The sequence below is a fragment of the Dermacentor variabilis genome, unplaced genomic scaffold (assembly GCF_050947875.1).
Source record: "Dermacentor variabilis isolate Ectoservices unplaced genomic scaffold, ASM5094787v1 scaffold_12, whole genome shotgun sequence".
In the NCBI taxonomy this organism is placed as follows: Eukaryota; Metazoa; Arthropoda; class Arachnida; order Ixodida; family Ixodidae; genus Dermacentor; species Dermacentor variabilis.
Genome location: NW_027460280.1, coordinates 58,112,589 through 58,128,948, shown reverse-complemented (window position 1 = coordinate 58,128,948; position 16,360 = coordinate 58,112,589). Strand labels below are relative to the sequence as shown.

The window sequence follows — 16,360 nt, the reverse complement described above, 5'->3', positions numbered from 1 at the left end:
TATTGAGCAACAGAAAGCTGTATCGGAAATTTTTCATGTTACTCTACAATTTTCTCATTGACACTTCTTATTGAATTATGATATCTGACAAGTTGATTAATTAATTATGACTAATTATGTAATTAGGCGGAATGCCAAAAATTATCCGAGTATCTCCAAGCGACGGTAAACGACATTACCTTGGTTCTGTCCAGTTACGTGGCATTTGCACATTTAAAAATCTTGGTGCATGATAGTTGGGACACCCTGTATGTACCGGGTGTTATAGCGAATAAAGCCCCTCCATATACACGTTTCCGCCGACGGAAAGCGGCTGTGGCGAGTGGATGGAAGGGCTTTGATAGCGAATTCACTTTCAAAAAAAATTTAAAGGTTGCCAGTGGCAGATAGCACAATTTTAGTTCATGAGCTGGTCTACTCGAAGAGGTGGACATTACTTGCACAATAAATTGAAATGCGTAATCTACTAATTAACAAACCTTCACTAATGAAGTTCTTAACTAATTACTCTATGGCTCATATTGCAGTTTACAAATCCTAGCCGTGGAGTTCTCAAGGCTGATCTACTTGGAACGAATTTTCAGGATGACACCAGTTTTTAGATATTCACGAACTTTGCGGGGAAATGCATTGGCGTTCCAGTTACTTTTGCGCTTCAGTGCATAAAACAGCGTTTTCTTGAGAAAGCGTTGGCTACAGGGGCTCATAGAATAAAAGAACGAGAGGCTACAGCCGACGACACGCCACCCAGATGTTTTTAGTTAGCGACGCCAAACTTGGCTTGGCTCGCCTAGGCGCGGCGTTTTCCGCGATACTGTGGTGAACGGGGGGGGGGGGGGGACGCTCTTTTGCGAAATTGCGGTGAAACTCGACCGTACACGAACAAGAAAAAAAAACCTAAGTGAATTGAGATACAGCAAAAAAATTACACACACACACACACACACACACACACACACACATATATATATATATATATATATATATATATATATATATATATATATATATATGTGTGTGTGTGTGTGTGTGTGTGTGTATATTCTGTGTTCTGTAGCGCATAAAGCCCGCCTTGCGCGGCACTAAGCTTCTCCAGACCGCACGTACGCTTGCGGACGCGCCCAAGCCAAGCTCGCGTCCGCGCAGCCACGCATGCGCAGACGGTGCGGCATGGCTCGTACACGTCGAAACGCGGGGTGATCTCGGGATACAGCTCCTCTCTGTTAAATACTCTCTGTTAACGCGCGCTTGAGCTGTCGCGCGTCGGCGCACATTCAACTCTCGGTGAAGCAGATTTATATCATGCAAGAAAGTTAAACAAGAAGCGTTAAACAAAGCAATTGTATGTAAGGTAGACGACGATTATCATTGTGGGACAAATATTTTTAGAAACAACTGAAGACAAAAATGAATATAGCGTCTCTGCTTCTTCCTAACTATTCACCGCTTCGAACAGTTATCTTTGACTGACAGTAAACTTATGTTCTTCAGAAAAGCTGTCGCCAGCAGTTCGTCGTAATAGTAATCACAACATATGCGTCACTTGACAACGACAGTGATCTCTCTTGCCAACACCGAAACTGACAGCAGCGCTGCAACGTAGGTGGACATGACGTCACCGGTCATGTCCAGCATGCTCGTGTATGTCAGCTTCCAAATGTGTTGTTGGAAATATAGTTTGATATCTAATAAGAGTTTAGTGTCATACTCAAAATAGTCACCTAAATTTCAAATAAAGACAGAAAATAAACACCACTGTGAGGGCTTCCGGCTCCCTCACGCAGTGTGAACAATGAAAGACAAACATAGAAATGGATGTGGGGTTTAGATTGGCAAGCTCATATTAGAACGTGTCAGGAAGCTATGAATCGCCTTTCAACTTTTACCGAGTGATCTCCAAATTCGTAACCGTTTACCTCATGGAGGAATGGTTGAAGTGCAGCAGGTGCAACAGGTGTAGCTTCCGATATTGCAGCGCACCTGGACGCACTTTTGATTATCTGCGTGGAGGAATGAAGGATACTTTGTTCTTTGTTCATAGTTGTCTGCAACATAGGCCAAGGAGGTTTAAATATAAAAAAAGATAACTATTTGTCGTAGACATATTTGTCATAGACGCGATCACTGTGGGCGCGACATAACGGACACAATCTTGGAGGTCATTATTTTGGCATAGAGTTAGGTGATCACTTGACGTCAGAAAATGGAATGCGCCGCAAAAACAGAACTTGTTTTGTTGCATAAGATTTTCTTCATAAAATTTGTGGCTGGGGGTCAGCGAACCTAAACACATTTAATGACATTTGTACACCAAGGAAACGATGCTCAACCTTGCGTCGTCTGATTAATTTATTTCTTCCATTAAAAACCAGCTACCAGGAAGAAACAAAATTTGGAGGACGCTTAAGCTTCGCCTTTAAGAGTGGAACGCGATGGTATTCAAAGATCCCTGACTGCTTCTCACGCTTCGCAGCAACTGGAACGTATATGATCGTAATGTTTATCTAGAAAAGCTTGCCGCGAACGCTATGCACGAAGGCGAGCTTTGTGGTGGAACCACGGCCTCTTGCGGGTGGGCCGCGATGCGGCTGAGGCGAGCGCTAGCTGGAGCTTATGCAAAGAACCGGGCGCGACGCTCCGTGGCTCCCAAGACACTCATCGCGCCGGCGCGCGCAAAATGGCGGACGCCGCGTCCGGTTTGTGTGTGTGAAGGGGTTTCTTTTGAGTTCTCGCGTAACAGAATTATGTTTTCTCGTATATTCAAATTACAATCCGAGAGCTATCATGTTTGTAGGTTGTGTGCAAGTCGTAGTTTACGATTTTTCTACGTATTTTAGCTTGACAAATTCAATTATTTCAGTCAGTCCTTTGCATCATATGGAAGGCCTGAGTATAAGTGGTTCGAAAATCCTGCCGATGTGACGGCCGACGTCGGACACCAAATTTTCTGCGACAAGGACTCGCGTTAGAACTCTGTTTTAGCCGCATAGGTATGACCGCGTCACCTATGCGTACAAATGGCAACTGTACCGAAGGTGCGTGGATTGAAGTTGTTTCACCGTAAAGCAGATGTCGCCGCGATCGCCCACAGACATTATTATATTTATTTCTTTTTCTGAGATTTTCTACAACTGACACTACGAGAGGCGCAAGGCTGCTGCCGCTGAATACCCCGTTCGCGTCTTTTAGCTGGTGCAATGTCAAACATTGGTGGAACCGTCACGACTCATGGGTCGCCGAGTGCAATGTCGGCTCGCAAGGGTCTGTTCAGTGACCTTGGCAAAGCCACTCTTCGCGGCATCCGAAAATGTCCTAAGTGCGGCACTTACAACGGCACGCGCGGCGTGCGCTGCAAGAACAAGGCGTGCGACGCTGTGTTTCGGGAGCGTGGCGCACGCAAGCGGGCCGCCGACGCTGTACGGCTGCACGCGCCGGGCCAGCTCTATTCTGTGCGTCTACAGCGGGGTGAGGCACGAACATTTGTGCAGCTGTCGGCTGAAGGTAGGGCCCAGTGTGAGGGCTGCCAGGGTGCATCCAGCTGCGCGCACGTGCAGGCCGCGCTCCGTTGCGTCGTCCAGGCCCAGGCGCTGCCACTGAAAGACTCTGTTGTGGAAGCCCAAGAGGAGAGCGTGCGAGATGCCATCTGGGAGCTGGTCGCTGCCGAAGGCCCACCGCTCGTGCAGCGTGTTTCCAAGGCAGTGTTGGTGGCTCGGAGCCACGAGGGTGGCTTCGTACATGTTCGAGTTAGCCCCCGCCGTGAGCTGCGCTGTAGCGGCTGCGGCGGCAAGGGTTCAACGCAAGGCTGTGTTCACTCGTATGCGTGCATGTGTGCGCTCACTAGCGCTGACAAACTGCGTGATGTGGCGCCCAAGCACCCTGAACCATCTCTAAGCTTTTTGCAGTGGTTGGCAGGCGTCACGGAGCGCATCAATCAGACAATGCGGTACGATCGACCGGGCCGACCTGACCCGCTTGTTTTTCACGTGCCTCATCAATTTTTTGACTGCTTACAGCAGCGAATATGTGGGCGCCGGCAGCCTACGCGGAAGGACGGAGTCAAGTGCACGTGGAGTATCACCAATCTCTTGCATGTGCGTCATATTTTTGAGACGCCTGTCGTGCCGCTAGAGGAAAGCAGAACCTTCGTCGAGAATCGTGATGGGACTTTTGAGCCTTACGAACCTCCTTGTTTGTCCCAAGAACCGCCGTCTGAAGGCGTTCCAGTGATCAGACCTCTTGAACTCAAAACATTCTTGAAGGTGGGGAACCCTCCCCAATCGGTGCCGTTTGTTATTGAGTGGACTCCTGACGTGCTTCCTCGCAGTCGAGTTGGCGAATTGCTTCTCAAGTTTGAGTACGGTCATTTAAGAAATGGACTCATTGACGTAAGGTCATAGGAGTCACTTTGTTTCTACACGCTGATTCTCTTTGGGGTGCAGTGAAACGTTGTTGACATTTTGCCTCGTTAATTAAGCACACGGTTGCGTTGGTTGTCTTGCTGCAATGTTCATCGCATCTAATGACAAAATCGAAGTGTATGTTACCCAAATTAAACCACCGCTTAATCATGTGGCGGTTTGTGTGCTGTAAATGTACGCATAATAAACCCACCTGCCCATGTTGGTTCTATTGTTTTGGTAGGCTCTGCTTGCTGAAATAAAAACTTAAACAGCGGAGACCGTTATGGTAATTACTCCGTATGGGACGCGAAGTTCGCCCATTGGGACGTTGCCGCCATATTAGCAAGCGCAATGCATGACGGGAAGTCAATTGTGATGTTTATTCTCCATAGTTGTAGCTGCAGCGGTTGCAGTGTTTCTTTTTGATGATTAAGCTAGTGCACTACAGTGTGCTTTGCACGTTTCCGTCTGAACTTTGACGTTCAGCGCTGCGGCGATGTCGTTCGTGGGCGACCCTCGAGGACGGAGCAGCAGCTGCACGTTTTACGGCGGCTTCGAATACAAGAATCGAAGTGGTCCTGCCACCCTCTCTGTGGGCCAGTTTGTATACGTTCGGATTTCGCCCAACGACGACCCTTGCATCGCCGAATTGCAGCTTTTGTGGAAAGACCACCAGCACAGTGCACAGTTGGCCAGTGTTCAGCTCTATTTCTTGCCCGAACAGACTCCTGACGGCAGGTTACCCCACCAGGGCCAGGTAGATATACGTCTTTGTTTTCGTGAATCTTGCTGATGCACCATGTGATGCAGTTTCGTGTAAACATTGCTTGGCATTCGTTAACGTGGCTCTTCCTGGCCGTGAAACACAGCACGTGTCATATTTTCACAGTTTAGAAGTGTCCGGCGAAATGTTAATGCAAAGCAAGATAGCGATTTGAAAGTCCATTTGTACGGTGCAAGCGGTACAAGTGCGTCTGAGTAGGGCCGCTTGCGTCGCACGTTCGAACCGCAATTGTTTCGAGTGCCAATTTTTCAGCCACGATTGAAAAAACGCTTTGTGTCTAGCAGCGAAATAAATTTCTTTTTCTCGTTGCGGAAAGAATCCCGACGCCTTGCATCTGATGTTCTGAAAATTTGGGACAAGTAAACATAACGAGCTGACCTATATTCGAATTTCAGATTCAGTTCAACGTTTGTAATGTAATTGTGTGCATCTCTTAAATAAGAAATATGAAGGGCATCATTATTTTCGGGGCAAAATTATGTAGGCATCATTAGATTGATTTTCGTTTTATTACCTGTAATGACGCCATCAAGGGCGTATCGCTTCACTTTAATTAATTACTTGCATCTGCCATCGACATCTCCTGCGTTTTAAATATTTCGTGAAATTAGTCAGTCCATTGGCAATGTTCCCGTTGACGGCATTAGAAAATTATATTACATCATAAAAGAAAAAGTTCAGTCCAAAAATAAAACTAAATATGCGTTATCGCTTTTTTGCATTGTTCGCCGCAGAAATTCTTGTGGCAAAACTTCACAAAAGGTACCGGTTTCCTGTCTGTTTTCAGAAGCCAGTAAGCCGCATGCCAATTTTGTCGTAGGTTATATTCCATGCAAATGGACAATGACCTGCGGCACAATGTCGTTAATGGCACCGTAATAATAAATAAATGAAGTGGGCAGGGGTGTTGCCAGCGCAGCCTCCAATAGTGTGGCTATATATCATTATAATCTCGCCGACAGGTATCATAAAAACTAAAAGTAACGTAGGATAGTTTAAAAAAAAGTAAATGAAATCCACGCTTTCTTTTTCCTTTTTTTCTTGCCTGCCTGAGGCTGGCTTCGTGTCACAATGCGCGTTTGTTGCTTGTGTCGCGTTCGCAGCATCTTTTTTTTCTTTTTTTTTTCCTTGTCGTCACGGCGGCAATGGAAGGTCGCTACATTAAATTACGTGATATTACTCTAGGTGAAAAATGTGGCTCCTGCATACGCTAAAATAATCGACATGTCCCTTGCTGACTTTTAAACTACGCGTGGTTGAGAACGTGATGAACAAAAAAAGAAATGCTGACGCAATGAAACGTGTATGATGGTTATTGTCTTAAATTTGACGCAGCGGCCTAGATAAGACTAGGTTTTACCGACGATATGACCATGTGCCCGTGTAATTGTCACAGTTTTTGTAGCGTCACAACGATCATTATCGCTGATGTTTGTAAAGCATTCCATGATAATGTAGGACTTTTTTTTTTCCTTCGTTCGAAAAGAGTAGATACGCTATCGAAATATCATGAGGCGATTGAGTGGAAAAGCGTGCCGTGGTTTAGCCTGCAGATAACCACTGCCGACTGAATCTGTACTGTAGATGTTGAATCGCATTGACTTTATGTTACCTCGAGTTTTCTCAGTGCAAATTTCCAGAAGAACGGAACTTAAAAGCTTGTGGCCGCATAATTAGACCTAATAAACAAAATAATTATATTGTTGCGGTGATTTTGCATATTTGAAGGTATATGTACCTATTGCAGAGCTTTTGCACTGTAGGCAGGCTATTCCTAAAGGGGAAACACTTTTACATGCCTCTTCATGATTGAACTGTAGTGCAAATTGTCAAACATTTATGACATGGCATATACCAAGATGGATAACAGACCATGCATACAGCAATACAAAACTTCTCATGCTATAGGTAACATACAAAATATGTATGACATACTTGGTCATGCTACCAGTCTGGTTGGTTCACAGTTCAAGATATATAAAGAAAATTTGTTATTGAAAGGGAAATCTATTGTATAAGTTTTTATGGCATTTAAATTTTAGATAAGTAAATTTCTTGATGGTAGATCGTTTAAATGTTAGAAGTGTGGGGGTGATCTGAAGGTTTTGCAACATGTGTAACAAGAAAATTACCTGTGTTTGGAAAAAAACCAAACGAAAAAACAAATAATTTTCACCATAATCCCTCTTCACACTAATGCACTTTTCCCATTTGACTGGAAGGTATCTGATACCATGCCACACACACGCACACAAGAAGAAATCTTGCTCGTCAAAATTGCTGTTCTGTGGCAGTTTGCTGTACATTCAAGTTGTTGGACCCTGTTCTTTGAGGCGCTGCAGATTCAGGAATAAAAAAAGTCTGGTCAAGCTGTTTGAAAGGATGCTCTCGAATGGCAGCCTAAGCTACACAATACTTTTTAACCGGTGTGTTGTCGAGTTTCTTGTTGCCAATCCTTTTCCTTTCTTTCTTTCTTTCTTTTTTAGTCTCACAATTTTCAGACAATGCTGGCACAATATTCTATCGTCCAGGTAATCAATCAGTAGGATCCACCTGCTGCAGTAGCCCATTGGCAGTAGCGTTGTGCCGCTGAGCTTGAGGTCGCAGGTTCGATCCCGGCAACATTCTGATCGAGGCAGAATGCAAAAACGCTTGTGTACTATGTATTGGGTGCATGTTTAAGACACACAGGTGGTAAAAATTAATCTCGAGTTTCCACACTACACCGGGGTCCCTCATAATCAATATTGTGATTTTGGCATGTAAAACCCCAGAAACAATTCTAACTTTTAATCAGAATCCTAGGAAATGGTTACCATCACTTTTCTTCCCATGTTCTTGGGTCTTGAATTTTTGTGAAGTTGGGGACCTCGAATGTCTCGATTCACAACATAGACTGTTGCTTTCTTTTTGGGTCCCACTGGTAAAGCCATGTCTCATCCTCAATCGTAAGGCAGGAGAGAAGGTGTTCTAAGTTGCTTTTGTAGAGGCTCAAAGTCTCCTTTTGTGAATACAAGCATAGTGCTGGTCTTGTGTAGAGAGAGAGATAAAACATCTTTATTAAGAAGTCCCTGCTGGGTTCAAAAGGGGAACGAAAGGGCTGAGAGGCTAGTCCTGCAAAGCTCCCCTTTCCGTCAGACGCAGGCCAGGCCTTGAACTGTAGCGGCATCCTCTGCCAGCAGGACAGCCCAGAGCTGGTCTCCTGGGCATTCGCTGAGTTGCATAGCCTCTCACTGCTCACGGGCTTTTATTTTAACGTTATGCTGTGTCTCGTATTGTTTGGAGCTGATGTGCATACTCGTATAATGTGATGAAGGTCTGCACGTGGTGTGTTGCTTGTCTTGCAGTATGATGATTATGCTTCTGAGTGTATTCGGTGCATGAGTAGTGTAGGGAAGGGGCTTGTTTGTATTAGTCTCCATGTAGCTGCTTGATGTTTGTTTAATGATTTTTGAGGAGGAGGGTATTTGTAGTGAGCATTTCGATAGCATTCGAGGATTTCTGCGTAAGTAGTCATTTCATCTCCCATTCGTTCATGTGGGGAAACTGTTCTTTCTTGATCTGGTTCTGGGGGCGCAGCTCTGTTCGGGTCTCTTCGGGGATTTGTTGTCCGCAGAGAGATGGGCGATGCAAGTGACTCTCCCGGTTGATACTTGCTCGGGCAGCGTCGTGCACAGCGTTATCCCCAATTACCCTTGCATTGCCTGGCATCCAGATCAGGTGAACAGTTCTACTGCGAGTAGGATGTGTTACAATGAGAATTCGGTACGCTTGAGGTGATATAAGTCCCTTGGTCTAATTAATTACGGCTGCTTTGGAGTTGGTGATGTTGCATGATTCAGTGGTTGATGTCTATGCCAAAGCTATTGCAGCCTCTTCTTTTTCTGTGTGTTTGGTACGTATGGAGCTAGTTGTTGTGATATGCACTTGTACCCGTAACAACGGCCAGGGTTGGTCATGGCTGGTTGTTGCGGATACTTTGCAGCATCAACCTAGGCCACATGTTCAGCGTCTTTGAGCACTTTGTTGAGTCTTTGAGCTCTTGTTTTCCGTTGCTCTGCGTTATAGTTTGGGTGCATGTTCTTCGGGGTGGGGGGAATTGTGAAGGTGTTCCTGATGTTCAGTGGACTAGTTCTCTTTTTTTCAATTTGCGTCTGGTATTGTATTGCCTGCTTGTTTAGTATTGTCTGTCCTGTCTTTGTGTTCGTTAGGCATTCATAGTGTGATATTCTCTGTGCTTCTATAATTTTGTCCAGTGTATTGTGCAATCCTAGGCCTAATAGCGTTTCGTTTGCTGTGCTTGGAGGAATGTGTAATGCTTGTTTTAATGTTTTCCTTATTATTATGTCAGTCATGTGTTTCTTGGTATACATGAAATTTAAGAATGGTGTAGAGAGGTCGGCACTATGGCTCCCATCATGCTGAGACCTTTGACATGCCAAACATGTTATGAATTATTGCGCATGCACTGCCATACGAAAATTTTCAATTTCATGGAAATTTTAGACAACTTTATTCTACAATTCTTCGTGATAAGATTGTTGGCTCAGGCTGAGTGATACAAATCAGTCGGAAGTGGTGGGTTGTCTTGTACATGCACACAGCTGCATCTGAACTCGTTGAACCAAAGAGCTACTATAGCATACAAGGGACATTCACTGCTATACAACTTCATCATTCTACTGTGAATTTCCTTAGCCAAACTTCATTCTTTGTACAAAAGCCTTATCACGCCCTGCTAATCAAGCTCAAAATTATGGAAAAACACCATGTTTAACTGGCTGATGCAGAACAACAACAAAATTGGCAGCCTTGATAGCATGAAAATGTTTGGTTGAATTGATGGGCTGGCCAATGGATTTAGAGACCTTTTGGTTATAGTCGAGTACAAAAACTTTTTATTGCCCCTTTGTAGCCTGGTAGATTGTGGAAACATGAAGTGGTTACCATAAATTTAAGGCATATGTCAATATCTCTCAATGCAGCAGTTATGTGGGTGAATATACAAAATTGAGTTAGCTTTTTTTTTATAAAAATGACAACAGTGTCCTATTGTCTTGCAGCAGGAAGTGATGTACCACCTTTGAATGCTAGTGAACAAAGTTTTATGTCTGTAATATGAGTCCTGTGTCTCTCAATAGTAAATTACTGAGTGTGTAGTTTAGTGTATCATCATAAATAATGGGTTAACAGAATCTGTACATATGTGCTTAGCGTGCCAATAATACATTTAGCTTGCATTCATTGCTCTTCACCTAAATGACTAGTGAACATTGCCTGGATCCACCCCATAGCTGAGTAGCTATCAAGGGACCTGGCTTTAATGTATTTGTGGTCTTTCCAGAATCTTCATGTTCTGCCCAAGGATTTTGGCATTTTGGCAAGGATATGGCAAGGATTTTGGCATATGGCAACTAGAACTCTATGCGATTAGAGTTGTACCATTTCCACACTTGTTGTACTTGCAACACAAGCAAAATTTCTTCTCAACGTATCAGGGGCTGTGAGGGACAGTACAAAATCCTCCACTATTGCCGCATGCACATATTGCTGAGTGGCACGGGGTGTTTTCAACACTTATCAGGAGAAAATATACAACAGGTTTCAGCAAATGGTGACAATACCAAATAGCTGTTCAGATTGCTTATGCCATGTGACACATGTGTAGTGCAAATTTGAGTAAGCATTTATGTCTGAAAATGAAAAAAATATGATTTGTAAGCTCTAGATGTGCGAGTGCTAAAGTGTTGCTGTAGCTGGAGGTTGCAACATAGGTGAAGGTTCTGGGGCCTAACAGCCGCTTTACTTTTTCACCATTGCACAGATAAAATGTATCCCGACAATACATGTAAGACAAATATTAGTCACAAGCTCCTAGCAAAAAATTGGCACCCACTGAGTTTATCAAAACATTTGGCTCTCTTTTGTGCCTTACTTCAGTAGCATTGTTTTGTGCCTGTTGGTTGGAATATTTGTAGCAGCACCTTGCATATGGTGCAGGAAGCATGAAGGAGCAAAATAAATAAATAATAATTAAAAAAAAAGCCTGCTTCAACTTCACTGTTTATACTGACAATGCCAGTTCAGTCTGGAACTGACTGTCAAGGGGGTTTAGGTTTAGGGAGTTTTCAATTTTGTGTGCTCAAACGACTTTGGGCATACCCCAAAGCACCATGTCCTGCTTGTATTCTTTGTACCCCTTTTGCTTTCTTTTGTATACCTTCTTGCATTATTTTGTAAACCTGGCCGTTTGCATGCACACTTTGAGTGCACAAAATCTAAAGCTCACTATTAGGTAGGTAATTTGTGGGTCCCTCGTGCATCTACTGTTTAAATTTTTGCTGATGCTACCAAAACATTATTAATTAATTCATTCATTCATTCATTCAATACTGAGGCCTATTCAGGCCTATACAGGAGAGGGCATATCAGGTACAGAGGACTCCATGTTAGTGAAGAACAAAAAAAGAAAGCATACTACATTGTAAGCATAGACGACAACAACAATAAAGCAATAAATGGACCATACATTTGATTATTTCAGTGGGCATATCTGAATTTTTAAACATGGGCCAGTATAATGTAAAACTATTCCAATCTGTTTTTATTCCAAATCGCGCGGCCATTAGCCCTCCGTGATAGGTCAAAATGGCTCGGGCTCTGCCCATATGGATGTGACGCCCGTTTGTTGACACTCATGTTGTTTCGCCCGTGTGACCTCAGCTGTCTGTCACCACTTTCATGAATAGGTATAATTTTTGCGCACAACCAGTCAGCATGCTTGGCAGCACCACTGTTTCCAATGATAAGGCGAATGTCTTCTGTAGGAAAGGGGATAACTGAGCAGCATAGTGTCTAAGAAATGTGTTTGAAATTTCGTCCTGGCCATGTGACTTTTTAACGTCAAGTCGTAGAAGTAGATTAAGAACACCGGATACTGATTCTGATTAACAGCACTATATGTGCACTATTATGAACTAGCTAAACAAACTACCATTGCTAATTACTTAATTGAAACAACTGCTGGGTCTGCTGTAGCATGGTTTTATGTGCTTGCGAATTGTGCCAATATGAAAGGGAACACCGAATTTGTGTTCAAAGCTCGTAGTAATTTTCCATTTGTATGCTCATGATGAGAAAAAGTTGCATGAAGGTGAACAACACAACAAATAGCAGGAAGTGAGGGTCTGGCTTGCATTGTTTCAAGAATCACTGTTTTCAGACAGATGAAGTGTTCCCTTTCATATTGGCGAAGCGTATACATTATGAACCTCTGTAACTCCATTGAGCACTTTGGAAACTAGAGGCGACCTCGCCCAGTAAGGAATGCGAATGCCTGCTGGAGTGTGTTCGTGAGTGCATTGTCATCTGGGCTATGATCTTGTTACGGTTTAGAATGTGATCTGTTTGCTTGCACTAGTGTGATTGGTCAGAATCGTGCTTTCATCGGCAAAAGTGCCATTCTGACCAATCATGCGAGAGTAAAAAAACGGTTTGCTTTCTGAACCGTTATAAGATCACAAGATCACACCCTTGGTTGTCATCTGTCCAGTTTTCCCGTAATGCTTGCAAGCACTTTGATACACAGATAATTGCATCAAGAAGTCTGTACTAATGAAGATGAATAAATACATTTCATTACAATCACCTACCTGTAAATGTTAGAGGCTGAGAAAATCTGCTTATTTAAGTATTTTGCTACATCTATTTACTACTATTTTGCTACATCATGCCTCATAATCTAATCGTGGTTTTGGCATGTAAAACCCCAGAATTCAATTCTATTCAACTTTGCTACATGATGATGCGCCCAGTTAGGCTTAGGTGTTCTCCAGGTCAAGCTTCAATGCATAAAAGTAGGGCTTTTTGAATAACCAAATTTTCAATCGAAGCGAATATGAATATTTGAGGAAAATGACCTTCGAATATATAATCGAGTACTGAATATTTTCGCTTTCTAAACAATGAAATATAAAGGCTCTGTCACGTCTCTTTAGCAACAAAAGCCTTATTTTGATTATTTGAGACATCTAATGCTGTTACCTACTTGATTTAAGCACAACTGAGAAGCTCATAAATAAGAAACAAAGAAAAGGGCATTGTATCTGGTGCACCGTGACAGTAATAGTAATCAAACATAGGAATAGCAGCCAGCAGATGCACACTGTAATGCAACACTCCTTGAAGGAGATAAATTGGCCATGTAATAGACTGCTTTTCCTAATTTGAGACAGAAAACTTGTAGGTGGCCCTATGCGAGTTTTGCTTATTTTACAATTGGAAACTATTGCACATAAGTAATTTCGTCCATGTGCTTGCTCAGGAAATGGTTCCGTCGCGCAACAATTGCAGCTCTGATGCAGCAGAATTGTTCAGCGAGAGCCTCAACTTGCATCAGTCCTTCTCTATATAGACTGCAAAAACTGTTGCTGTCCGTTAGTATTTGAACAGAATGAATATTCAACAACATTAAATAGTGAATTCTAGAATCAAATATGAATTAAATAGCAGGGACTATTTGATTTGAATTCGAAATTTCAAATATTTGCACACCCCTACAAAAGAGGGATGGCTTTTTGTGGGCAAGGCAAAAACCTGTTCCTTCATATTATTTGTTTGGAATACAGTGCACAGCACAAGATTGACAGTGTATTCGTGTTGAAGGGAGAAGAAATGGCATCAACATTTTTCCTTACACTATTGGCATTGTGGCCATGGGCAGTTCTTGCTTTAATAAGATTGAAGTTGTATAATGAGAGTGCTTTGGGGTTTTTAGAAAACACTAAACCATCCTTGAAGGAGTGGGCAGCTTTTATGCCAGTTTGGGCCGGTTGCAAGAATGAAACAAAGGACTACTTCTTCTGCATCTTTCTTTAATGTGCTATTTGAAAAACTGTAGGACTTACTTGGTTGAACTGTTGCCTGTGCAATACAGAAATATGCATCCATGTCACTCCATACAATATGCAGTGGTCACAGAGTTGCATAATAAGTGCTTTGGTGATAGTACTATGCTCGGATGTAGCAGAATGTAGCTTGTGCTGTGTCATGCTGCCTCATAGTTTTTGCTTTGCAGGAGACAACTGCAGAGAGGGAGTATATACAGGGTGTCCCACGTAACATGAGCCATACATTAGAAATATGTAAATGCCCCATAACTGGACAGAACCAAGGTGATCTTGTTTGCCGTCGCTTGGAGATACTCGGGTTATTTTTTTCATTGCACCTAATTATATAGATAGTCTTCATTAATTAACCAACTTCTCAAATATTATAATTACATGAAAAGTGTCAATGCGAGAATTGTGGAGCAACATAAAAAACTCCTGATACAGCTTTCTGTTGCTTGATACTTGCTATATAAGTGTTTTTCCGAGCGAGAAAGAAGCCCGCAAATACACGCGAAATTGCTGCGCGACTAGCTGCTCGAGGCACTTTGCATGTATTTGCGGGCTTCTTTCATGCTCGAAAAAACACTCTTATATAGCACGTATCGAGCAACAAAAAGCCGGGGCCGTATTCTGAAATGATCCACGCCGGCGATAGTTCGCCGTCAGGTGCCCGCTGATTGGATGTGCTATGTCATTAGATTTTGCTCAATCAGCCAATCAGCACGCACCCGATTGCAAACTATCACCGAGGCAATTGTATCGCCTAAGTGGATCGTTTCAGAGTACGGCCCCTGTATCAGGAGCTTTTCATGTTGTTCAACAATTTTCTTATTGACACTTTCAATCTAATTTTAATATTAGAGAGGTTGATTAATCAATCAATACTAATTCTCCAATTAGGCAGAATGAAAAAAATCTGAGTATCTCCGAGCGACGGCAAACAACATTACCTTGGTTTTGCCCAGCTATGTGGCATTTGCATATTATTAGTGCTTGGCTTAAGTTACGTGGGACACCCTGCATAGTATGGTGTATTTGTGGTCACTTGATTTGGCATTTTTACAGCAAAGCTGTATATGGCTACCCTCCGGCAGTGGTTGATGTCCATCCGTCTACACACTGTGTCGACACGATAAAATGTTAGTCTCTAGTTTCTCGCGAATGCTTTGTAGCTCTCAATCTAATGTAGGTATCTTGGAAAAAATCATACTGAAATTGGCCGCTTAGATGGCTTTATCATTGTACTGAGTTTTATTTATTTGTCATAATTAGTTAGTTCACAGTGAAGTTGTAAACGTTACAGAATTCACGTCTACTGTCAATACATGTTCGTCTATGGAGGGACTATTGTTACAGAAAACGGCAGTAACTCTTGTTTTATCGAAACTATCCTGAAAAAGAATTATATGACAGTTAGCCGCTAAGACGACTCTAATGTTATGCTGAGTTTTATCTACTTTTCATAATTACGTAGTTCACAGTGAAGTTGTAACTATTGTGGAATTCCTGTCTGCTGTCAATACGTGAGCTTGTATGGGAGGAAAAACGACAGCCCCATGTTTGTCTGCTAGAGTAAAACTCTAGTCCTTCCAAGTTTCATTCAGCTAAATAACTAGGAAGTACGCTCAATCGCAAATTACAAACAAACATGTTTTGTTTCGTGCACTCCTTTGACTCCACCCCGGTCAACACATATTGTCGCTCTGTTATATGCACACTGTTACCATCAGCGGGCGTTGCATGTTGTGGTTACGTCATGGTCGCCTAGGCGACTTTATCAGCAGTTTCCACAGAGCTCTGGTATGGGCCGAACGCGTATTGAGCGTATTATCTATATATACATAGATGCGTTTGATTGAGGTAAAACACACCGTAGCTTCGTTGCTCATCCTTCTTCACAAAGTGGAAGTGCTGATGAATTTTTCTTTCGTTGGGCTTCAGCAGGCACACCAGTTCTGCCATCCAAAATTTAAACTGTTGTGTGAAACAACAGATTGTGCTGTGCTATTTAAACTAGGCGAAATACTTCCTGAACATTGGATTTTAATTGTGCAGTACGCCTTATAATGGGTGGTGTGGTTTTGCCATTTGTACATGACAAGTGAACTTTATTGATTGCTTTACTTTTGCGGAATGACTTTAAGTGGTAAAATATGCAACCCACCCAAGACACTTGCAGAGTTTAATTCTTGCGGAAGCCATGTTGATGGAAAAGGCGCTCCTGCAGCAGCACGCAAAGCAGTATAACATCGATGTCGCTACCCTCTCGCATGATCCTCATGCTT

The 16,360-nt window shown here is 42.9% G+C and overlaps 2 protein-coding genes across 6 annotated transcripts in view; both read left to right on the top strand.

The window, feature by feature from the left end:
• LOC142565951 (AT-rich interactive domain-containing protein 5B-like) overlaps positions 1-16,360 on the top strand; it is a 100,843-nt gene that overhangs the window by 1,720 nt on the left and 82,763 nt on the right. For 4 of the 5 annotated variants that reach the window (XR_012824925.1, XM_075676584.1, XM_075676587.1 and 1 more), the window contains exon 1: positions 4,767-5,157. The exons of the other annotated variant lie outside the window; for it this stretch is intronic. Coding sequence is in view for 3 of the 4 variants with exons in the window: in XM_075676584.1 (XP_075532699.1) it covers positions 4,897-5,157 (261 nt within the window). In the remaining variant the exon portion in view is untranslated. Of the gene's footprint in view, positions 1-4,766; positions 5,158-16,360 lie in introns of those variants that run through there. 5 annotated transcript variants of the gene reach the window in all.
• LOC142565953 (uncharacterized protein C2orf42) lies at positions 2,932-4,678 on the top strand. The gene has a single exon (XM_075676590.1). The coding sequence runs from the start codon at positions 3,198-3,200 to the stop codon at positions 4,395-4,397; it is 1,200 nt and encodes a 399-aa protein (XP_075532705.1). The 5' UTR covers positions 2,932-3,197; the 3' UTR covers positions 4,398-4,678.